At 41.1% G+C, this 20,168-nt stretch overlaps 1 protein-coding gene across 1 annotated transcript; it reads right to left on the bottom strand.

The window, feature by feature from the left end:
• Nucleotides 1–591: 591 nt before the first annotated feature.
• Nucleotides 592–2,687, bottom strand: NDHT (Chaperone DnaJ-domain superfamily protein). The gene is made up of 2 exons (XM_087377272.1): nucleotides 2,320–2,687; nucleotides 592–1,119 (listed from the first exon to the last, which is right to left on the bottom strand). The coding sequence occupies exons 1-2, from the start codon at nucleotides 2,643–2,645 to the stop codon at nucleotides 723–725; spliced, it is 723 nt and encodes a 240-aa protein (XP_087233398.1). The 5' UTR covers nucleotides 2,646–2,687; the 3' UTR covers nucleotides 592–722.
• Nucleotides 2,688–20,168: the final 17,481 nt, after the last annotated feature.

Here is a 20,168-nt window from a genome sequence, read left to right as displayed (position 1 = left end):
TCCGTAAAAACTCTCATCCTTTATGAAAAAAAGAGTTTTAAACTTGGGAAGATATTTTAACATTATTACATTAATAACTCATTGCATCTAAGGAATTGATACCTTAGGTTTGCCACCATAATATTTTATTATCTTTGCCACTGCACATGAAACATACCACCATGCCATATAATTTTCCCTTGAAAAGGGCATACATTTCCTTAAGTAGTGCTTCCTCATGAAAACAAAGATTTGAAATACTATTTTCAAATCCAAAAAACCATATCTCAGAAGCTTGTACATCAGATTGCAATATTTCTCAAATTAATTGAAATGCTACTAATACAAAAATAGCCCACACACTGCGTGCATGTGCACACACACACACATACCCATACACACACATTGCATGCATGGATCAATGCAAGTACATGTGCCTATGCGATATAGCCAATTATCAGGACCATGCTTATGTATCAAAGCTAGATGATACATATACAACTCACCTGGTATTGCTATGCGCTAAGTAGCACATTATTGTTAGTTTCCCTAGAAATGAGTAAACAATAGTTTGATGTACATGTAAGCTTTTAGATCACACAAAAAATATACTTGGACTTGTACGAAGGCATCTCATTACAACATCATTTTGACATATTCCTATATCAAATACACATTTTTAAATGTAGCATTGAGCAAGGGATACTTGTTCTAATATCTAATGAATGAAGCATAAGTTTTTCCTAATATTTGAAGAATGCAACGTATATAATAGTCAACAAACATACAACAAAAACAAAAGCATCAAAGAAGAGCGCTGTTAGCATTTGGCCAGTGAGCTCCACATAAGGGCCACCAACTGCATCGACTTTAACCTTTTTTGATTTTTCTGAGACTTTTTGAGTGTTGCCTACTTCAGAAGGCTCTTGTTGGCGAGAGACCTCTTGTGCCAATGACCAATCATAGAACTTCCGTTCCTCCATACTACCTAGAGTGTTGTAGGCATTCGTTAAACGTAGAAACTTTGGAGCTGCTTGATCTAGTGGTAAAGAAGTTGTGTCTGGATGATAAAGCTTCGACAACTTCCTATAAGCAGTCTTAATCTGTTCTACGTCCGCATCAGGAGGCACTCCCAAGAACCTGTATCGTGTGATCATTTGATCGTTAGGTCAAAAGTAAAAACCAAGATTAGGTAAAAACAAAATTCATCACATAGGAAAAAAATGATTTAAAAATTTCTTAAATGAGAATCATTTACATTTTTTTTGGGAACTGAAATCTTGTATTATGTATAAAGGTAAATACAGATAAAGGCCCCCAAAACAAGGGGTTAAGATTTAATTTATAAGGTAAAAAAAGAAAACCCCTAAAATCTCCAAACAGACAAAAAATAGACCCACAAGAAGGTCCAAAAATCAGAGTTACATTTTACCCAGAGATGACTCGAGAACTAAAGCCCACCGATGTAGATGAGGGTAGGACCTTTCCTTCGAGAGTGTGTTACACTTCAGTACTAGCAGTGCCAATGAGGTCTCTCTCTCTCTCTCTCTCTGTCTCTCTCCCTCCATTGACATCTTTTTCGCTATCACTCTCTCTCTAACACACATCTAACACACATACTTTCTTTTTTTTTGGTGAACTCTCTAAAACACACAAACGCACGCACACTTAAGGCTATGCTCATCAAGTAGGGCCACGGTGAGGGGCGAGGAGAGCTTCCTCCCAAGAAATCAATTCCGGGGGCCATTCCGATTTGAAGCTGCTACCAAGTTTGTAAGGCAGAAGCAGATTTCGAGTGTCCTATACTAATGCTTCAGACCATCGTTGTGTAAATAATTCGCAAGATGGAAGCGTAATTTTTCGGTCACGTCTCACACGCCGATAGAAATTTTCCTTTGCAATTCTGTCATCTGTCCCCTCTATAATAGCATACTTCAGTCCTATCTTGAGCAATCAAAGAACGTCTAGCGTGCAGAGGCACAAGGATAATGACAACAGAGGCGACTGTTGTCTTTTTCGACAATAATTTCTTGATTGAACAGCTCTCCATTAGCGAATCATGCATCCCTGCATTTCGTTCTCATTTTAAGGTTTGCCTAGAGTGGGTTGAAGATATCCGTTCTACCAGGCTACAAATCCCATCACGGGTGGGACTTGAAATCTGACTCGAAAGCCTATCAAAGTGAAGGTGAAATCTGAATGAGCTGTGTGAGGCCTGTAATGGAGTGATACAAAAATAGCCGAATGGGGAATGGAGAATGGCAAGCGATAAAAAGGAAAACCTCGAAAACGCATCTACTGCAACGCGAACTTGCTTGAAAGAGTTGGATGGGCACTCACGAGTAATGGGAGTCATGAGCCTGAGAGACGAGCCCCTTAAGAAGCTTATCGAATCTGGAGGAGGCACGGGAAGCCTCGGACAAGCTAGAAGTGTCACTAGCGGGAGGAAGGGGAGGATCAGCACAAATCCAGCCTTCGTCGGGGGAGCTCCAATGGATGCGGGTGTCCTGGGAGGGATCTGGGTTCCAGTCTTTTTTGTAGGCAGAGCAAGGGGTGATGAGACTATGGCGAGGAGGAGGGTGGGGTGCGCGCAGAAGCCATTGTTGTGGATGGTGGAGAAGGTGGAATTGAGGCTGCAGAGGGAAAACTAAGCTGCAAGGCCTCATTCTCGCATTCTCATTTCTCTATCTTAGATTTGTGGACATTGCTTCATCCTTGCTTCCCTTGAGCAAGGGGCTCGTTCATCTTCTTATGGACAATGCCTCACTCTGGCCCCACTCTGTATCTCCCGGTCCTAAACGTGCGGTGTGTATTTGTCGGTCCTGAGTTCACGCCCTCTTCATGGCACTTCAATTTCAGTACAACACAAAGATGGCACTTCAACTTCAATACACCGCAAAAATATACCATGCCTCATTCTTTTATGCAAGGTGCTATGCCCTTACCCTTGACTCACTACCATCACATGTGGAACCCACTACCCTGTAAAACGCCCACTCGATCGGTAAGGTACCTAGTGCCCCTTGACACATCAGATCAGCAACAACGATCCTTAGGGTCGGCAATTTCCCTAAATACAACCTAAAAAAGATGCATCTCCAAGCACCTTCCCTCTAATCATGGTCACAGCACGCAATGCAACTTGTTGTACCCAATTCGATGCAACCATCACATGCTCCCTCATGTGAAGGCCAACAGAAGCCATGAAAAAGAATTTGGTAGCTTGAAAAGGGATCTTTAAGTTTGACATCTAGACATGTATATGTATGGAAAGTTGTAAACCATGATGATTTAAAATGTACAAGGGTATTTTACACTCATGCTTGCTTGCATGTGCTATATGAGTTTCTAAAGAGTGACACCAAACAACACATACCTATTTGTAGAGCTATTTTCGCTAATAGCAAGGTCACTTTTCCAAGTTGCAGGACAACCATGGCTCTTCAATGTCAAGGCTAGACTCACCATTAGTTTAATTTTGGGACTCACAAAGGGCCTCTTGGATTAGGCCCTTAAGATTTCTCTAACCTCAACATTAGCGAACTAGCCAAGGGGAAGGCTTGGGCATTAAAAGAATCAAGGATTCCATATTGGCCTCTCATTGGTGGAGAGACCTCCCTTGGTCCCTACTACCTATAGCTTGCCTCCCACTTGGCCCCACCACCCCTTGGGGCATTTACTCACCCCCTTGACTTTTGGATGGTCCCCTTACCCTCCTCCCTCCCCACGGTGGGCCCAAATTAGTGCGGGAATTTTTTCCCCCAAAAAGAAAAATAAATTTTGGAAAAGTGTCCCCATCCCCCCAAAACACCTCCCAGGAGTCTCCACAAAGTATCCCCATTCACTCATGATCTTCCTCTGAGCTTCTCCTCTCAACCTTCTCTTAACTTCCTCCTCTCAAACTTTTTCTCTTTGCTCCCTTTGTTTCTATAATGGTGAAGCTTCCCCTAGTCCCCTAGTCCCCTAGACCAAAGCTATCTCTTCAATCTTTTATAAGTCACACTTTGAAGGATGAAAATGATGTTTGCATTGCTCAAGAGTTCATGCTAATGTCCTAGGTTACAATTCAACCTTCCACAACAAGTCCATTCGAGGTTTCAAGAAAGGACAGAGGAAAGAAGAGAAGCATTAAAAGGGACAGGCTGTTGGGTTTTGTAATACCAAAAAGGGACTCAAGGAGAAGGTTCAACATGTGTACATGGCTCGAGATATAAGCTTGGATACTACAAACTGAGCTTCCTTTCCTTCAAATTGCATGTACCATTTACATTGTCGATTTTGCATTATGACAACTTCATTTGTCCATCGTGTTGTATATGTTTGTGTGTGTTGAGAGGGGTGGCCTTATTGAGATTGAGATTGAGAGAGAGAGAGAGAGAGAGAGAGAGAGAGAGAGAGAGGGGGGGGGGGGGGTAGAAGGGGTGTGTTACAGAGAGAATGAGAGAGTGAAGAGAGAGGGAGAGAGAGACAACTCTATGTGTGTGTGTGTGTGTAGATTAAAAAGTCCCGAGAGAGAGAGAGAGAGAGAGAGAGAGAGAGAGAGAGAGCATCTATGTGTGTGTGTGTGTGTGTGTGTGTGAGAGAGAGAGAGAGAGAGAGAGAGGGGGGGGGGTAGAAGGGGTGTGTTACAGAGAGAATGAGAGAGTGAAGAGAGAGGGAGATAGAGACAACTCTCTGTGTGTGTGCGTGTGTGTGTAGATTAAAAAGTCCCATCAATAATTGAGCCTTACAATTAATTCCATAAATTTGATAAAAAGTTTAAAAAAGAAAAACATATAAGGAAAAAATGTTCGAGACATCTTAGCTGAAGAATGCAACTCGAGTTTGCAAAAAATTTGATCAAAATTAAGAAATTTTTAATAACATTGAGTTTGACAAACATAATATTGAAAAAAGATGTCGAATCCTCAGGCAATCCAGGTTTTCGAGGTCGAGGTCCACTTACCTTCCACCATCCAAACAAACTAGGTGTTAGAACATCATAGTTATGTTTGGTTGGACAGGTATTACCTGTTTTCCCCAGCTTATTATCGCTTTACCTAGGAATATAGACAACCATATGGATTCTTAAGTGAAGTTTAGGTCATAAGTGGAGTAAGGAGTGAATGAGTGCATGGGTTAAGAAGGGATTAGAGGAGGTATGGGATGATTAGTGGGCTTGATATGTGGGGTGGTTAAAAATAAAGTGTAAAGGGAAGATTTCGCGAGGGTACATAAAAGAATAATTCATAGTTAGGGAAGTAATCATGTGTGTGTGTGTAAAGAAATAAGTGTCTGTGTGTGTAAGATACATTTGCTAATCAAATTGTGTGTGTGTGTGTGTGTGTGTGAACAATGAGAGAGAAAGAGAGAGAGAGAAGGGGGGGCGGGGGGAGATAAGGCGTGTGAGGGAGAGATTAAGGGTGCTGCATGTCTATGTGTGTGTGAGAGAGAGAGGAGAGAGATTGGCATGTTCACATCTTTCATAGCATTGTTTGTTTGTTAAATGTAGATATATTTCCATCCACCAATTCAAAACCCAACCCTCGGAGAGTTTCATGGGAACATTTCAAGCCTTCCATTCAAACATTGGGGAGTTAATGAATTTCTCAGGGTAGAGTCCTACCTCCTTGGCAAAGTTTGTTAGTTTTTCTATAATGTGTGCTACCAAGTATCTCAAAAAGAGGGTGCATATGGAAGCCTCCATCCGCTTCCTCTCCCTAACTTTGATAGTCCAGCATGTCCTCTTCCTGATCCATTCTCTGTAGGTGCATTTAGGATGAAGATGAGTTTTGATATTCACTCATCAATGCAGTTCACATTCAGTTCAAAATCTGTGGGTGTAGTATGTTGGCTCATGCCTTGCATTATTTTTACTTACTTCTTCAAATAAGTCTTCATCCATAGAATAAAGACCATGTGGGTATGCAAAGACCTGCAGAGGAATTTCTTGACAATCTCCTATGGGTTGTCAAAGAAGATTTCCAGAAGGGGGGCCATTGTCAATGTGTAGTTAGTTAAGAAAGTTTAGTAATTAAGCATCAAGTAGTGCGTAGTATTTATTACATGGGAAAATTTGATAAGTGTTGGAAAATAATCATGGCACATGGATTCCTATGGATTGTTATGTAGTAGATGCAATTATGTAGTAGATGCAATAAGGTGGAGATACATATGCCAAATTGTGAAATTCAATGTCTTGAGGTTACATATAAATGGAACTTGAAGAACATTTGGTAATGCAGTGCTATCACCTTTGAAGAGGTAGACTTTTTTGATACATTGGATGAAAAGAAGGTAAGAAGATGACTTGAAGCAACATCAATGCTTGTTGATACATGGAAGCCTCCTCATACACCTTGTCCATTTATAGTATGATTGAATAAAATTTTAATAGAATTTGTATGTGATGTCACTTGTGAATGTATTTTAGATTGTGTATTGAGCATTAATTGTTTTGTTGAATTGTTGAATACTTTAGGATGATTATTATATTTTATTGCTCAAAGTTTTCAATAGATTTAGGGCAGTTTTGTGTTCCAGAATAGACTTGGAGAATTATCAAGAAAACAAAACAAAATTGATCATAAAGTCAATTGACTTCTTAAGAGTTTTTATAGGGGTCCATAACATATATAAAGCCCTTGGGACTTAGAGTAGCCTTTATTGCAATTGCCTCTTGTCCAGCACATACCACTCTCCTCCAATGGCCACCCGTCATAAGGCTTTCCACACTTTTGTGTAATCTACTTCTTATGCTCGAGTAGAGTGGATGAGCTTTACAAACAAACTGATTGGTACCTTGATGTGATCAAAATTGCACGTGAACACATGGAAATATTCAAGGATTCCCTAGAGTACTTGGACACTGTAATCTCTCCAAATGCTGTCCAATTGGACCTTGAGAGATGATTGTGGGTCCCATGCACTCTTCTCCTAAAATCTTGTAGGAGTGAATGCACATTTAAGAGAATCTAGGAGTAGATTCTATAGAGTTTGTAAAGTCATAGGTCCTAGACACTATCTAAATATAACGAGCGAGGAGGAGAGGCATCTCAAATGGGTGCTGTAGGAACCAAATTTTTGTCTTAAAATATGGCTTTATGCATAGCCATGCTAGAGATGGAGGATCCCCCTATGCCTAGGTTCATGGAAGAGGTAATAGCTCTACCCATTCTAGAGCTGGAAGAAGATATTGACGAGGACCTATAGAAGCAATCTTGGCTATAGAATCGTCCAGTGGGATGCTAGAGAAAGGGAAACACACAATAGAGATAGAAGAGCAAGCAAGACCATCCTATGTAGAAAAAGAGCACCCACAAGGCCAATCCTCTAGAGAGGACACGGCAGAAGAAGAGGGCATGTCAAAAGAGGTTTTGTTAGAGACTCTTCTACCTATTGTAATTGAAGATAAACACTATCTTTTCTTAATTGACATTCAATTTATTTTAAAGATGAGTGAAGATGAAGTTTTTTCTATACTCTCTGATTTGGAGAGTAATAAAAATCTAGACTTTGAGGAGGAAAGGATGTAGCAGCTGGTGGATCTAGTACATATTGGTGCTCTTCAAGGACCTTCTCTTTTGGACTTGGGAAGAGATGCTTACATTGGAGCAAGAAGCAATTCCAAAGGAAAAGTTTTTGCAAGTGCAAGAATCTATGGAGAGCAGAATGCGAGAAAAGTTCAAATGACCAAGAATTGAAATCCCTGGTAGGGCCTTATCATCTTCTCCATCAAATCACATCGATGAGAGCAAGAGGTACATTGACCTGACAAACAAGGCTTTGATGGAAAAGATGGACAAGAGACTATAAGTTAATGTTGATTTACTTATTATTATTATTTTATGTTCTTACCTTAATGATTTTGAATTAATAGTGTTGTTGCAATTTTCATGATGCCTTCAAAGTTGACAGTTTTGGGGATGCAACATAGGGGTTGAGGGGAGAGCATGGGTGTGGACTCCTTGCTTGCCCATTACAAGGGATTGTTCAAGAGCGACACCCTACTTTGCATCCACTCAAACTTCTCACTGAATGGAAAGGAGGAATTGGTGAAGTGTAGGGTATTATCAAAGATTATGTCCCTTGTGCCTTTAGTTCACACGGCACACAAAAGCATTCATGGCAAGTAAATGCATTTTAGTGAGGCGAGATGTGGTGATGTCTGGTTTTGGGATCAAGATTTTTGGAAGAATTCTCATAGTTGTACTATTGTGGGGGCTGCTGTTGGTATTTATGATGCGGCACGGATCTCACAGTCGACTGCTTTGGCAACCTTGAGAAGAGAAACTATCATGGAAAAAATTGTAGTGGCCAAAGAAAGAAAGGATGTAAACAAAATCAATCTGAATTATGATGTACAACACCAACTATGTATACATACAAATGTGATAGTATATATACTTTCCATTTTCATCTCAAATTGTAATCAAAGAGACCTTCTTTTACAATTTATTATAACTATAATTGATTATTATATAATGCTATGTTACAAATGTGCATGCGTGCGATTTGATTTAGGGGGGGGGGAGAGAGAGAGAGAGAGAGAGAGAGAGAGAGAGAGAGAGGGAGAGATCCCTGTTCTATCTATGTGGAAGGTTTTCATGCTAAACTCTCCAGAAATGAGAGCACCTTTATAAAACACCTCCCAAAGCAATCTATTAAAAAATGAATGACCAATTTTCATAGTACATGGAAGCTAGAACATTGGAAATGAGCATCTTTCTAGTGGGTGCGATCAACATCTTGCAAGAGATGGTCGAGATCAACAAACAAAGGCAAAAAAAACTTATTGCATTACAAAAATAATTATACATTGATGCTGTCCACTTGAAGAATAGGAAACCTAGCAAAAACAAAGCCAAGGCTTCCTATGTTCCATCCTTCTAAGGAAAAAATGCCCAGGGCAATTACTGAGACAAAGCCATCCTTTAGTAGCTACTAGATAGTATAGCATCCCTGCTCAACACTTGCTCAAAGAGAAGAGAAGAGAGAGAGAGAGAGAGAGACTTTTTTTTGGGGGGGGTTGGCTTGAACAAAACTTACAATATGCCTTAAGTATGCCTTTGGAGCCTCTATTGTACTATTAAAATAATTATACATTGATGCTTTCCACTTGAAGAATAGGAAACCTAGCAAAACAAAGCCAAGGCTTCCTATGTTCCATCCTTTTAAGAAAAAAATGCCCAGGGCAATTACTGAGACAAAGCCATCCTTCAGTAGCTAGTAGATAGTATAGCATCTTTGCTCAAAGAGAAGAGAAGAGAGAGAGAGAGAGAGAGAGAGAGAGAGAGACTTTTTTTGGGGGGGATTTGGCCTGAACAAAACTTACAATATGCCTTTGGAGCCTCTATAGCATCAAGGGAACTAGACGATTAAATGTTTTTGGCTCTAAGAGCCCTTGTTTGTGGCGGCGTGCCAAATGCCGTTGTATTAGAACAAGACACTTCTAGAAATTATTGCTATCGAAAATTCCCGACAGTATAAAGTTCGAGATCAAAGCTTAGATTTTTTGGGGGGGGGTTGGCCTAAACAAAACTTACAATATGCCTTTGGAGCCTCTATAGCATCAAGGGAACCATACAATTAATTTTTTTTGGCTCTGACCCTGTTTGTGCCGATGCACCAAACGGCATTTGGCACGCCGCCATGAATAGGGGCTCTTAGAGCCAACTTTTTAAAAAAAATTTAAATTAATATAAATTATGAGCTTCTAGAGAATGAATATGGCTGTCTTACCATTTGGCGTGCTGGCGACAAGAACAGAAGCTCTTGGAACCCCTTTTTTCAATTAAAAAAAAATCATGCTCTAGAGGCCAATTCCAGTGGCCCATTTTTTTCAATTTTGTTTCAATACCAGTTGGCCTCTAGAATCCCTTGTATTAAAAAAATATGTAAAAAATGCTCAAAGATCCCCTATTTGTGCATGCATACCAAATGGCAAGACAGCATCGCCATCTTGCCGTTTGGCATGCCAGCATGAAGAGGGGCTCTTGGTGCCAATTTTTTTAATGCAAAGGATGCTATTGAGGCTCAAAAAAGATACTGGCATGAAATCAAAAAGAGAGAGAAAAGAAAATGGCTCTAACATCTCTCTCTCTCTCTGTGTCTCTCTTTATTATCTCTACTTTATTAATACAACTTGAAATGGATTCAAAAAGTATAAATGAAATAACATGGATTCAAATAACTCTATAGATTGAAATACAAATTAATAACATGGATTCAAACTCAATGAAATACAACAAATTTGAGCAAGATCAAAAGAATACTATATTATGAGATTTGTTCAAAATCTTTACAACCAGCTCTAAGAGCTAAAAAGGAAATGCACAACCACTACAAATGGTGTATCTGATTCATGATTTTTTGAGTGAGTCATCCTTATTCTTCTAGCAAGTTGCATGTCCTTCCTCATGATGGTCACCCTCTTTGCATGCATTGCATAGAGATTTGTATCCTCAAACATAGTAATTAGAGCCATTTCGGCTCCCTCTTGCAAGGTAAACAAGGCAAGGGCTTAGATTTGTAGGCTATCCTTGTATTGCTCCATAATTTCTTTGACCAAGCAAGCGAACAAAGCTCTCAGAATCAGGATTTCTACTCTTTTGGTATTTGCATATCTCTCAAAGAGCGTTTGTGCCAGGATTTCTACAATATCTCCTTCCTCCATTTCTAGCTCCACCTCATCCTTTTCATCCTCCAACTCCAACTCCAACTCCACCTCCACCTCCTCCACCTTTGCTAGGTTTATTTTTTGATCTTAGTGGTAAAGACTTTCTGCCAGTAGTTTTTCTTGCTACTAGAACATTTGTAACCCTATTATGCCATGTAGGTGGCTACAAATGTTGCCTTGCCTACTGAGCTACAAGAATCATTTCCCTTCTTTGTCAATGTCACTGTTTGGACTTCTTCCTAGTCCTTCCATCTAAGAGCTTTCTTTGACTTCTTTCTTTGCTTGTGGTAACTCTTGGCCTGGTCCTTTTGATCTTATCATTGCCAAAACTTCTACACTCAGTGCTTTTTATGGTATAATTTTGATTAGGATACATCCCAAACAATCACACAATTCATGTGAGTCATGCTACCTATCCTTCTTGTATGGCTCTGTTCTACCTCTCATTGTGTTTGGTAGTTCTTCTATCAACATTGTATTGGCTTGCGAGGGCTGTAGCACTGCTTGAGGTAGTGGTTGACCTTGCTCTAGTATTCCGACTCCTGACGACCCAACTCTTCGCAAGCACAAAAGCTCTCCCGCCAGCGGCTCCTACATAGCACTCCAGCAAATAGCATGCAAAGACTCCAACGCAGCGCCAACGACCTCAATAGATGGCTGCAACGAGTCGCTTCTGATTTGCCACTGCCAACAAGTGATGCAATCCCAAGCTCAGGAGCTCACTCCTACAACGAAGTCCTTACGGGCCATCTCCACAGGCACCCGCAGTGCTCGACTCCAAGGATCTCCAAGTATCTCCAAGTATCGCCCGCAGTCCACGAACTCAAGGATCTCCAAGTATCTCTACAGCTAGCCCACGCACTGGCAACAACCAACTCGATGCTAGACCTCGCAACAACGCCTATTGATAGCAACAACAAACTCCAAATGATGGTCATCTACAAAGGCTCCATCGATGCATGCGCTCCAAAACAAGCCGCGACTCTCGACGGACCTCCAACACGGGCAACGACCGACTCCCGACTCTGCATAACCACTGGGACTGGAGCACAATGGGTTACAAGACTCATTGCTATGCCTACCACGAGCACTCCTACAATGAAGTCAGGGCACCGGCTCTCCTATAGCGCTCCTACTCCAGCAGGCCTAAATGGCTGACCAACGAGCAAATGCATCAGCGACAGCTCCATCGACGATGAACCTGAAAGAAATTCGATGACGGAATCTTCATAGATTCTATCGATTCTCAACAGATTCCGTGAGATTGTCCAAGCGACACGTGGCAGATAGCCACTCGACATCTGGCCACCCGTAGACTCGGACCCTAGTCTACCACGTGGTAGACCTTATTTGCCATGTCATCACCCTCATTCGACGTGCCACATCATCACATTATCCTGACACGTGGCAACCGATTGCCACATCATCATCTTATCTCCAACTGCCACGTCAGTAGCCCAGCTCAGTTGACACATCATCAATGCCACATAAGCAAGCCACGTCATCCTACCACATCACCACTATCATGTCATCCTACCACGTCACCTCTGCCACCTCAGTAGTGCCACCTCAACAGTGCCACCTCAGCAGTCCAGTCAGCACTAACCTCTGTAAACACACACAGTGCTTCACAGTCACTTCATGTGACCACTCCTGCCACCTCAGCACAGGACTTCACAGGCACACCACTTGCTAGGCACAGTGCCACATCATCACTACATGTGACTCATAGTGACACATCATCATTGAGCACATTTGCACTCCTTTTGCCCCTCCACTTAGATCAAGTCATATCTCTTGATCCAGGAAGAATTTGAGGGCGCTCCAAAAAGGAAAGTCGCTCATTTTTTCGTGCTCTATGTGCTTGTCACATCACACGCACATCTTGGCACAAGTTACACTCACATTTGAGCCTCGCCGACAAAACCACTTCCTTCACACACATTTGCCTCTATATCGACGCATCTGACCCAGCACTTAAAAAGAACAAAAGAAAAGGAATTATTTGCTGTTCTTTCATTGATCGATGGTTGGTTTAGATCTAGATCAGAGTAGACTAGATTGTTATAGAGGGGACGCTTTGAATTTCCCCAAGTTGCTAATCTAAGCCATGCCCGAAATTCTTGACTAGTACCTACTTGGAGTCAGTCCATACGTTCACATACGGTTTCACATCATTACATTACCTAAACCTTACGTTCATCAGTTCAGTGAGTAGACTTCAGAGTCAGAGGCATTGCAGATTGTTTCAGTGGGCAGATAGCATTTGATTTCACACACACATGCCACTATTGTAAAGCCTATTCGGCTATCTCACGGCATCGTGCACATCATTTCAGCCTTGTAAAGCCTCTTGGCTATTCTCGGCATCATTGCCACAAGCCTTGTAATACAGATCAAATTTTATAAACTGTAGTTCTATCTTCATCGACGGTTTAGATATTTCACTTGGCATATTCAATGTATTTGCAGTTGATTCATACAGAGATCTTCACGACACTTTTGAATACATTTCTTGCACCATGTCGACTAGCAACCTCAATCTGGAGGCATCTGCTAAGTTAGACAACTCCAATTACGATACATGGAAATACTGAATGGAGACCATTCTTGTGCTTCAGGACAAATGGGAGTATGTCGATGGGTCTACACCTAGACCATTGGCCGATCCAGCCACTAGTAGCTCTACTCCATCTGTTGTCACAGCACCAGCAATGGAATCTACATCGGGATCTACATCTACACAAACAGTAGTAGATCCTGCCATTGCCCGAGCTCAAGCAGAATGGGATAAGAAAGACAAGTATGCCTATCACCTGATCAAGCAGAATGTGCAAGATGTCATGCTAGGACAACTCAACACAGTCAAGACATCAAAAGAAGCATGGGATATGTTCACAGCTCTCTATGAGTCCAAGAACACATCCAAGATTCTCACCTTGAGAAACCAGATCAACCAGAGTTTCTGCAATAGCAGTGAAACCGGTCATGCTTATGTACTCCACATAATCAACTTGCAGCAGCAGGAGAGACTATGAACCCCGCAGAAATGGTTCAAGTCATTCTGAATGGACTAGGAGAGGGATACGAGAATCTAGTCCAGAGTATTGCCATCCAACGGCAAATTTTGACACTAGAAGAACTTCAGTTAGTTCTACTTGGTGAAGAACTCAGGACTCAGGCCATTTAAGCACGTAAAGGTCATTCTAATGATCAGGCATTCACAGCTTCAGATAGAAGCAGAGGCAAAGGCAGAAGCAGAGGTAGATTATATCAAAAAAGTGGTCATCATCATCAGCAACAAAATCAAAATCAGCATCAGCATCAGCATCAGCAACATCAGAATCAGCAAAGAGGAAATCATTCCAATCAAGGAAGATTCCAAGGACGAGGGAATGCATCCACCAATGTGTCAAACATTCAGTGCAACTACTGTCACAAGTTTGGACACTATGAAAGAGATTGCCACAAGAAGCAGTACGACCAAGGCGGTCAATCCAGCAGTAATCAAGGGAATTCCCGAGGAAGAGGAAATCATCGTGGTGGACATTCTAGTCACAGTCATTTTGCAAATGAACATGGAAATATGTTTCTTGCAAGCGAGGAATTGCATCAGACTGACACAGTGTACCTAGACATTGATTTCAATCCCAAAGAGGATTATAGTTATCAAGTCGACCAAGTGGAATAGGATCCTTGATACATCAACAGCAGTGCATCATCTCATATGACAAATCATCAGGAATGTTTCATAGAGATGAAACCATTAGAAGGTCAAAAGAATGTCATCAACACAGCAGACAATACACCGAATCCAGTTCAAGAGACAGGTGTTATCCCTATGAACAATTTCACTAGTACAAAAGGATTAGTCAAAGATGTGCTCTATGTTCCAAAGCTCAGCAAGAACCTTTTGTCAGTAGGTCAAATGACGGAACACAATTACAAAGTCATCTTCGACGGTGATGAATGGACTATCAGAGACAAATCCAAAAGAGGTCAGCTAGTAGCAAAAGGTGTCAAGGAAGGACACTTGTACAGAATGCTAGCTACAGTACCAGATAAGCATGCCATGTCAGCTCAAGTGCAACAGATGCCACTATCTGCAAAATGGCACAAGAGATATGGTCATGTCAACTTCAAGTACTTGTTAGATCTCAGGAATCAGAATATGGCAATTGGGATTCCGAAGCTATAGTTTCTTGGAAAGGTTTGTGAAGCATGCTGCTTCGGCAAACAAAAGCAAACCAACTTTGTCAAAAGTACCTCTCGTGCATGAGGTATTCTTGATTTGATACATACAGATGTATGGGGTTATGCCCAGACCCGCAGCATCAATGTTCACTTTATTACTTGACCTTCATCGACGACTACAGCAGATATTGTTGGGTCTACTTTCTGAAAGAGAAATCTGAAGTGTTTTCCAGATTTCAAGAATTCAAAGCCATGGTAGAAAACCAGACAGGCAAAAAGATCAAGGACATGAGATCACACAGAGGAGGTGAATACATGTCTTCAGCATTCATGAACTTTTGCAAAAATCACGGCATTCAAAGACAATTCACATGTGCAAATACTCCTCAGCAGAATGCAAGAGCTGAAAGGAAGAATGGGACTTTAGCAGACAGTGCTAGAGCAATGCTTAGTGAAAAGCATCTTCCAAATCAGTATTGGGTAGAAGCAATAGCTACAGCAAACTACTTGCTTAATCGGCTTCCTACCAAACCGATACAAGGTATGACTCCTTATGAAGCATTCAGTGGACACAAGCCACGCATTGGGCATCTCCACATATTTGGTTGCATAGCATATGCTCACATCATGATGATCATCGCAGAAAATTGGATGCGAAGTCACGCAAATGCATCATGGTTGGCTACAGTGAAGAAAGCAAAGCATACAAATTGTATGATCCCATCAACCGTAAAGTCATTATCTCTAGAGATGTAATCTTTGATGAGGAATCAGAATGGAAAACCTCACCTACACAGGAGATAGAAGCATCGACTTCATAGTCATCTACAGAACAAGTTGATGAAGAAGAGCAAGAATTGGCAGCAACACCCCAAGCAAAGCCACAACAGCTCAGATGGTCTACTAGGGAAAGCAGACCACCAGCCAGATTGACATATGCTCAAAAAGGCAAAGCAATTCAGGTGGAAACCACCAACTATGCTCTTATGACTACCATCATGGCTATAGAAGAGCCAGTGTACTTCGAAGACGCAGTAGACAAGCCAAAATGGCAAACTGCTATGAATGAAGAAATGGATGCTTTGTATAAAAATAACACTTGGGAATTATGCGACCTTCCACCAGGAAAGAAGGCCATAGCCAACAAATGGGTATACAAAGTGAAGTACAATCTAGATGGAAGTATTCAAAGATACAAAGCCAAATTAGTTGCAAAAGGATTTGCACAACAATATGGTCAAGATTATGATGAGACTTATGCTCCAGTAGCAAAGATGGATTCCATACAGTTCTTGATATCACTAGCGACACTTAGCAAATGGAATGTGTATCAGCTCGATGTCAAGAATGCATTTCTCAATGGTTATCTAGACGAGGAAGTCTACATGCAACAACCAGCAGGTTATGTTGAACCAGGAAAGGAGAATAAGGTCTGCCATCTCAAGAAAAGTCTCTACAGCTTAAAGCAAGCACCCAGAAGTTGGTACAACAGAATTGATAAGTATTTTGCTGATCTGGGATACATGAAATCCAATGCAGGTCATACTCTCTACTACAAAGTTCAAGGGGAAGAGATTACTATTGCACTTTTGTACGTAGATGATCTGATTGTGACAGGAAGCAAGGATAGCTTCATAAAAAATTGAAACAAGACTTATCTGCAGAGTTCGACATGAAAGATCTTGGACTTATGCACTATTGTCTTGGAATTGAGTTCTGGAGAGATTCAGATAGCACATTCATGAGTCAGCACAAGTATGTTGACAGTCTCCTGAAGAAGTTTCATATGGCAGATTGCAAGATTACAGCCACTCCCATGGAACAGAGTTTGAAACTTACTAAAGATTCAGAAAAGCCTACAGTCAATGACAGATACTAGAGGCAGCTCATCGGATCTCTTATATATCTGACAATCACACAGCCAGATATTTGTTATGCAGTAAGCTCACTAGCATAGTTTATGGCAAATCCAAAACAGTCTCACTGGAATGCAGCCAAAAGAGTCTTGCGATACATCAGAGGTACAAGATAGTTTGGGATAGAATACAGAGGAAGTCATCCATGGTTGCATGGATACTGTGACAGTGACTATGCCAGAGATCATGAGACTAGGAGATCGACACAGGGATATGCATTTTTCCTTGGTCAAGGTGCTATATCATGGTTGTCAAAAACAAACAGCCAATTGTTTCTTTGTCTTCGACTAAAGCAGAATATAGAGCACTCACTACAGGTGCATGTGAGGCTATATGGCTCAAAAGACTATTGTCAGAAATAGATTACTTTGATGAGTCAAAGCCAACAACAATATACTGTGATAATCAATCGGCTCAAGCATTGGCCAAAAATCCAGTATATCACTCCAGGACAAAGCACATTGATGTCGGAGAGCACTTCATCAGAGAAAGAGTGTTACTCAGTGACATCACACTGCAGCATTGTGATAGCAAAGAAAATGTTGCAGACATCTTTACCAAACCACTCGGTAAAGAGCTATTCAAGAAACACCGACTAGCTCTTGGTTTGACGCAGAGGAAGGACATTCCCATTAAAGGGGTGTGATGGAATGTAATGCTCAGTCCTTCTTCAATTCCCCAGAATCATCATCTTGAGGGAAGGCCTACTTCATGATGTTGATCTTGAGGGAAGGTGTTGAGAGTTCACGCTCAACATCACGTGATCATATGTGCATAGCACTAACCTTATAGAGTGTTATAAAGGAAAGGGTTAGATCCCCTAACCCTAACCCTAACCCTAAAAGGATTTGTATATATTCTATTTTTTCAACTAAATCTAGTGTACAGTTAGTCATTTGTGGTGTGCTCTCTAGCTGTGCCCTCTCTCCTCATCTCCACTCTTCTCCTCTCCCCTCTTCATATTTTGTCATAGCGTTAAGGTAACATGTTAGTCTCTAATACATTTATGAGTCTTAACCAACGATGCTACTCGATGCTAATCTTCTTGATGCTCTCAATTTCTATGCATGGGGAAGGGCCCGCTCCCTTGGATTATAACTCTTTGGAGAGGAACACACCGTCTCCCTGCCCACACACTATGGGGTTATAATAATTAAATTATATATCATCATATAAATACATTTTATTCCTTATTCTTGGCCGCCTTTTATTTTTACATATTTTAAATTCATTTCTTTTGTGTCTTAAGTCGCTAGCGAGAAGTGTATGCTATCATTTTTCAAATAGATGCCTCCTTCGCTCTAATGTATTATCATCTACTTGGTTCATAGTCAAGTGTTTTCCTCCTCCGACTTTCAATAATTTAAAAAAAATCACAAATTTTAAGCACAAGGACATTCAATCAAATTACAATTCTCATAAGGCATACACTAGCTACGCTATTTCAATTTCATTCGCAATTTATATTGCTTTATTCTAATCTCAAAAAGGAATTACTAGACTTGCATCTTGGGTGTGAATACAATTTTAATTTTTTGAAATTTCTTCTTACTTTATTTTCGACCTTAGGTGGCATACCCATCCTAGTTTTTTTTCAAATTTCTTCTTACTTTACTTTCGCCCTTAGGTGGCATACCCATCCTACTTTTTTTAAAATTTTCTTCTTACTTTACTTTCATGCTTAGGTGGCATATCCATCCTAGTTTTTATTGGAGTTATATTGAAATTGAAAGTGCTAACGAAGACTGCGAGACACACACTGAGGCGTTTGCGTTTTTTTTTTAAACAAGGAAAACAAGCAAAATTGTATTTATAAGGAAGATAATATACACAAAAGGAAATAAAGACAAGGTGAATGATATATTTGTCATTCATTAGGCCTGCCTGTGTATGGGTGCAATGCACAAGAGAGCGCATAAAATTGGGAGAAAATTGGAGGCCCAAGGGAAGGAGATTAAGAGTATGCAAAGAGTGTGCAAGGAGATTAAGAGTGTTGGTGATTGGAGACCAATCACCATGCTCAACGTGGCCTACAAATTGATAGCCAAAATGCTGGCGATAAGATTACAAGGAGTTTGTATGCAATTAGTTTTGACAGGGAGCAGAATGGGTTTATAAAGGGTAGAGACATTCTTGAGAACATCCTTAATGTCTCTTTTGCCCTTGATTATGCTATGCCTTCTGGTAAAAAATGTTTAGTTTTGGGCATTGACTTTGATAAGGTGTATGACCGAGTGCTGTGGGAGTTCATAAAGGAGGTTTTGCTGCATTTGGGGTTTGGTGACTAGTTAGTTAGGAAAGTATGCATGCTTTTTGCCAATGCTTCAACCATTTTGTGCATTAATGGAGGAGTGGTGGGCAGGTTTGGCTTGAATAGATCGATCAGGCAAGGGTGCCCATTGGCCCCATTGCTGTTTGCTCTCTGTACGATGCTCTTAATTGGTTCAATTAAGCAGTCTGTGGCTCAAGGGAAGCTGAAGGGGGTGTGTTTACCTTCTAGGAGCCATTTCACCTTACAAATGTTTGCTGATGATCTCCTTATCTTCGTGGAGTCAAAACAAAGTGTGGATTGCTTATTCTAGGTCATTTAGAGGTTTTGTGCTGCATCGGGGTCTATCTGTAGTTTGCAAAAAACTTTTGCCTTGTGGTGTCTTTGGATCCCTTACCAAACTGGGCTTCCTCTTTGCCAGTCAAATGGGTGGGGAGAGGACAGATTGTTCGTTATCTGGGAGCTCCATTAGGTATAGGCTTGTCTCTTCGTCAGCGATTCAATTGGGTGAAGGAGCGGTTTATAGCTAAGCTCCAAAGGTGGAATGGGCTGAATTTAGGCTGCAATGCTAGGATTATTGTGATCAAGCCTATGTTGGCATCGTCAACAACTAATGTCTCGTCGGTGTGGCACTTTAGGCCTACCCATTGGTAGGAAATAGAAAAAATGTTCAAGTCGTTTTTATGGGCTGAGGAAGCTGGGCATAAACGACTCCATTATATCTCGTGGGAGCTGATTAAGAGTCCTAAAAATGTGGGGGGACTTGCTGGCCCTAACATTAGATGCCACAATATTTCTCTGCTGGCTAAATGGTTACCAAAGCTGTTTCACTCTTCGGCTCCCTGGGCCGAAATCCTTCGTGTGTATGTTGAGAAAGCGGCAGGTAAAGGAACGGGTTGCTGGGTGTAGCTATCTTGGTATGATAAAATAGTCTCTTGGTTCCCTGTCAAGATTAAAAGTTCGGATCTATTGGCTGGTATGGTGGAAGCCTAGAAGGAGAGCTTTAGTGTATTGAAGTGGAAAGGCAGGGAGAGCTTAAGGGGTGATGCCAGTTTATGGGAAAATATCTGGTGGGGATTAGCCACCGCAGCAGATGGGAAACTGTTGGCATTACTAGACTATCGAAGGAGGGCTAGGGCCTTGCACAAGAAAG

This window comes from Dipteris shenzhenensis, chromosome 7 (assembly GCF_047967505.1).
Source record: "Dipteris shenzhenensis isolate YYH24624 ecotype China chromosome 7, Dip_SZ_1.0, whole genome shotgun sequence".
NCBI classification, from domain to species: Eukaryota; Viridiplantae; Streptophyta; class Polypodiopsida; order Gleicheniales; family Dipteridaceae; genus Dipteris; species Dipteris shenzhenensis.
This window is presented reverse-complemented; position numbering and strand designations above follow the sequence as displayed.